Raw genomic sequence first — 5559 nt, forward strand, 5'->3', positions numbered from 1 at the left:
TGACCTGGTTCAACCCCATAGTTACCTGAATCCTAAGTGCCAAAGGAAGACCGCACCTTTTAGCAAATCCAAAACCCATCCAGTTCAAAGCGGCTCCTGAATCAAGAAAGGCCATTGCAGAAAACGATGATAGAGAACAAATTAAAGACACTGACAACAAGAATTTAGCTTGTACGGGACCCACCTTACATGAATGAGCAGATCTCCTCTCTCACTTGGGGCAGACAACGATAGTATGAGAAGCATCCCCACAATAGAAACAAAGCTTATTTCTCTTTCTAAAAACCTGTCGCTCAATATTAGATAGAACCCTATCACACTGCATAGGTTCACAAAGATTTTTCTCAACCAATACATCAGCTTGTAAAGTTTTCCGCTCATGCAAACGTCTATCAATCTGGATAGCCAACGTCAGACTCATTGAGACCAGTAGGAACAGGAAATCCAACCATCACATCTTTCACTGTATCCGCCAGACCCTTCCGAAAGAGTGCCATGAGAGCATCATCATTCCACCAAGTGAGGACAGCCCACTTTCTAAATTTCTGACAAAATCATTAAGCAGAATTCTGACCCTGGGATAAGGCCCATAAGGCCCTCTCAGCTTGATCAACAAAATTAGGTTCATCATACAATAAACCAAGGGCCTGAAAAAAAGAATCCACATTATCAAGAGCAGGATCTCCAGGAACCAAAGAAAAGGCCCATTCCTGAGGGTCACTGCGCAACAAGGAGATAACAATCTTAAGGGTGCTTTACACGAGATGAGATATCGTGCGATGCATCATCGGGGTCACGGTTTTCGTGGCACATATCCGGCATCGTTCACAACATCATCTCGTGTAACACCTCCGAGCGACGCAGTATCGCTCACAAATCGTGAGTCGTGTACTCGTCGCTCAGTTTCAAAATATTGTTTATTTAAAATGGTGCCGGTTGTTCATCGTGTGACACCCTGGGAACAATGAACTCAGCTTACCTGCGTCCCGTGGAACCCGCCGGCTATGCGGAAGGAAGGAGGTGGGCGGGATGTTTACGTTCCGTTCATTTCCGCCCCTCCGTTTCTATTGGCTGGCGGCTGTGTGATGTCGCTGTGACGCTGAACGTCCCTCCCCCTTCAGGAAGAGGATGTTTGCCGCCCACAGCGACGTCACTCAGCAGGTAAGTACGTGTGACGGGGGTTTCACGACTTTGTGCGACATGGGCAGCGATTTGCCCGTGACGCACAAACGACGGGGGCGGGTACGATCGATCGTGAAATCGCACAATCGGTCGTCTTGTGTAAAGCAGGCATAAATCTGCTGCATGGAACTCTTTGAGGACTTAGGTCTTAATGCAAAAAATAATTTACAATTATTTTTAAAATTCAAAAATTTAGCTCTTTCCCCCGAGAATAGTTCAGGAATAGGGATTTTAGTTACTACAGGACTCTGAGTAAGATAAGCAGATATTCCCTGAACCTCAGCAGCAAGATGACTAACACGATCAGCTAACTGATCAATATCCATGATAACAGAAGATCTCCTACATGACCCAGAGAAAAAGAGGAAAAATAAACAGAATAAAAAAAAAAAATTCCTTTCTTTTGAGTACCTATTTTTGTGTGGCCGGGGATACTGTTATGGTCAGGAGACCGCAAAAAGATCTACAAAAAAAAAACATTAAAAGGTTGATGATAATACACAAAGAGTAGTTGGAAACTTAGCTGGCTGCAAATCCCCTGACTACAACAACATAACTAGAAGTAGCGGTGGAACGTTCCTAACCAACCTAGACACCTCGTGACCATCGGAGAGCTAGCTAACCTCAAAGATGAAATGATAAATCCTGACTTGCCTCGGAAGAGCCCCAAAGGAAAGTAAAAGCCCCCAACATATAACAACGATAATGTAAGAAAAAAACAACACACATATGGAAAGTATAGGAGTAGTAAGGGGGCCATATGTCTCGTCAAATCTGACAGATGCCCCGCCCCTATCAAACCCTATCAAAGTGTATTAAACACACCCCCTCCCCTCTCCTGACAGGCCCTATATTTTATAGGCTTTTGATTAGGCTTTTGATTAGGGATTTGATAGTGCAACTACACAGGTCCTATATTTTATAGGCTTTTGATTAGGCTTTTGATTAGGCTTTTGATTAGGGATTTGATAGTGTAAATGCTTAGGATCCCACTATTTTATTTTGATTAGGCTTTTGATTAGGGATTTGATAGTGCAATCCTGATAGTGTAAATGCTTAGGATCCCACTATTTTATTCACTGATTATGAGAAATCTGATTTAGTGTAATTGTTTGGAATCATACCATTTTATTCAGTGTGGTTTTGTTGCAGAATTCATTCTGCTAGTGTAATTTGATTGGGCATATTATGTATATGGTCAAATTTATTTTATAGGCGTTTGATACAGAATTCATTCTGATAGTGTAATATGGTTGGGCATATTATGTATATGGCCAATTATACTATTACGCGTCTTATGCTGTAAAGCACTTCTTATAGCACCCATGTAGAAAGTTTGTGTTTTATACTGTTTGTATAAAATGAAAGACAGACACACTATCAAAATTTAAAAAGTTTATTGCTCAGAATTTAATTACATTCAGTTGCACATTACAGCCTTACCAAGAGGACTAGTTTCTTACCATTACAATGAGTGTTTCAACCTGTATGTATAGATACAAAGAGGCCCTCCTATCTGATCAGAACCATCTTTACAATTACCCTTCAATGCAGAGATCAAATGCTTCCCACAGACTTATCAACAGGACATGTTTCTTACCATTACAATGCGTGTGTGAAACTGTACATATAGATACAAAGAGGGTCTCATATCTGATCAAACCAGTATTACAATTACCCTTCAATGTAGAGATCAAATGCTTCACACACCCTTACTAATACAATGAGACTCTAGCCCCTCATCAAAGAGGCCCTCCTATCTGATCAAAACCATCATTTACAAATACCCTTCAATGCATAGATCAAATACTTCACACACCCTTACTAATACAATGAGACTCTAGCATTCAAAGCTGGTCCTAGCCAGATGAGATACATCTGTTTGATTAAATGGGTTTATTAAGACATGATCAATGATCACTTCTGACTACTTGGCATAGGGGCATACAAAGCTGCTTATAAAGACAACCTGAATTGATCGAATGCTCTGGTGAAAGAGACGCGACAAAATCAGACACCATATTGTCATTTTCTTTTAAATCACTACTAAAGCATTGTAATATTTTATTGAATGACACTCCCCGTGCTATATGGTACAAAACGTAAACACAGTAATGTCCGCATACTTTGCTAAATGTGTCCTGAATCTGAATGGATTGAAAACAATATAGTTCACTGTTTCTATTTAAGAAGGTTACAAACTCATCAGGAAATAAAACACTTGTTGGTGAACATCCATAACTGTCAAAGAATATTGCCTTCTTATCATCGCAAAGTACAATCAATATCCAATGTCGCCCACTTTGTCCGGAACTGTCTGTATTCACGATGTAGGCAGCGGGTCTCTGGGTCACTCTATATGCCGGTAGCAAATCACACGGAAACACTCCAGCAAATATGCGTTCTGTATAATAATCAGACTTCAACAGGTTTGTGAGCTGGAAGTTATCCATAATTAGATGTAATCAAATAGTACTTCTCTTCTATGGTTGATTTCAAGTATAGTTGTGTTGATGGCATATACTATCATATTTACAGTATGCGGGGTAGCTAGCGCAAACCGCACTTCAGCACGTAGGTTACCCGATTTAACGAGCGAGAAATGACCACCAGGTTCTTGATCTGGTGATAAATCAAATGCAAACAATGTGAACCCGGCCATAAATTCTTCACGATCTATCGCCAGAGCATGATCAGATTTTAAACGGCCAGAAACATGAGCCAAAGACATAAATTCGCGGACGGCTAAGTCATCACTGAAATTAGGTTGGAAAGGGCGGGCGGGAAATGGTTGGCCGTCCAGATAAAGCGATGCAAGACTTATTTCGTAATGGTGAAAGCACAACGGGTTTTTATTGTACGATCCGCTAAAGGCTTCATTATCTACAAAGCCCAATATAACAGTTTTTGGAATTTGTCCCAAGAAGAGGTTCTCGTGGTTTGTAATTCGCGTGCCGGCTGGAATACTGTATACTTTCATGCAGGCCCTATCAATAGCGTATTTGGCCGTTGTGGCTAGTAGGGCCTGACTGTGGCCTATACGTACAGCTGGAGAGACTTGCACTCTCTTCACATAGAGTGACGCTTGTAAGATCTGCACTTTATATGGTTCTGCATCACCAGACATCAAACAAAAAGTGTCCTTATTCCTCGACAACTTGATCTTGAGGTCAAGCCCATTCAGTATGAGCTTTGGTTGATTAAATACATCTCCAAAAATTGGCCCTAATAGATCTACAGTCTTAGAGTTCCTGGTTATACGCGCTCTTTTGACAAATCCAGCATTTAGACCATCCAAGGCCCGATCATTATGATGACCTGCAGTGTCTTTATAGAACAATCCAGCGGTAAACTGTGTCGATAGTGTTTGCGTGCTGTAATTTAAAAGAGTTTCAATGTACGCTCTATAGCTGTAGAGGTTATCCGACTGCGAGATGAGGCGATCTCCAAGAGTGATATCGACCTGATTAAACAACGTTGTCAGGGGGTAATTTATAAACGCAACACGCGCACCATCGCCGATAGCCGTATTATCTTGTTTCACGATACGGCAATTTATGTACAGTAGGGTATTGTTCAGATCATAATAATATTCACCGCTACCCGATATGAAAAATTCCAGGGGGGCATTTTCCGACAGAGCCGCAATAGGTTGTACTTCTACAAAAAGCGATTTCTCAATACTTGTTTGCGTAGGGGGAATGACAAAAATATCCAGTTCAGATTTTGCGCACTCTACAGAAGCATCATGTACGAAAGCCATTATAGTTGATTAGAAGATGTCGTCCACAGAGCGTCTTACTCTTTTCTGACGATTTTGTCTCTTGGTGGGTTTTTTATTCATGAGCATTGGGGGCTGTGAATAGCGCACACATCTTTTTCTTTTTTGTGGTTTTTTAGCAATATAAACTATGCCGGAGCCCTCCTGCGGGAGTGTGTTTATACGATTCATTACGGCTGATGAGAGGGTTGTGACCGCATCTTTTGCAATGTTTTTGACAGCAGTCTTCACATGAGGCTTTACTATTTCCAGTCCTCTCCTGAATAATGGCACGGCTCTTCTAAAAAGCCCTCTAAAAATTCCGGCAAGACCGGCACCATACATGTACTCATCACCGCGAAAACCCTCTAATCCATGACCCGATTGCGCTATGTAATATCTGGCATAGATCGCGGGGTCACCATATACCCTCTGAGACACCATTTTTCTGTGTCAACACCTCCGCGGTCTAAGATGCAATCGAACAATACTTTTTCAGTACTTGAATTTAACAGGGGTTCCCTGATCTGATAATATAGAGATTGTCACAGAATCGAAATGTTGTTTACAAAGGGGCACATAATCGGGTCTTGCGTACTGAATGGTGACAATTTCGC

At 41.4% G+C, this 5559-nt stretch overlaps 1 protein-coding gene across 1 annotated transcript; it reads right to left on the reverse strand.

Annotated features, from left to right (window-relative positions):
• Positions 1-3637: 3637 nt before the first annotated feature.
• On the reverse strand, positions 3638-4945 carry LOC142253647 (uncharacterized protein F54H12.2-like). Its single transcript, XM_075325122.1, has one exon. The coding sequence runs from the start codon at positions 4943-4945 to the stop codon at positions 3638-3640; it is 1308 nt and encodes a 435-aa protein (XP_075181237.1).
• Between the last annotated feature and the right edge of the window lie 614 nt (positions 4946-5559).

Source organism: Anomaloglossus baeobatrachus, chromosome 1 (genome assembly GCF_048569485.1).
Source record: "Anomaloglossus baeobatrachus isolate aAnoBae1 chromosome 1, aAnoBae1.hap1, whole genome shotgun sequence".
NCBI classification, from domain to species: domain Eukaryota; kingdom Metazoa; phylum Chordata; class Amphibia; order Anura; family Aromobatidae; genus Anomaloglossus; species Anomaloglossus baeobatrachus.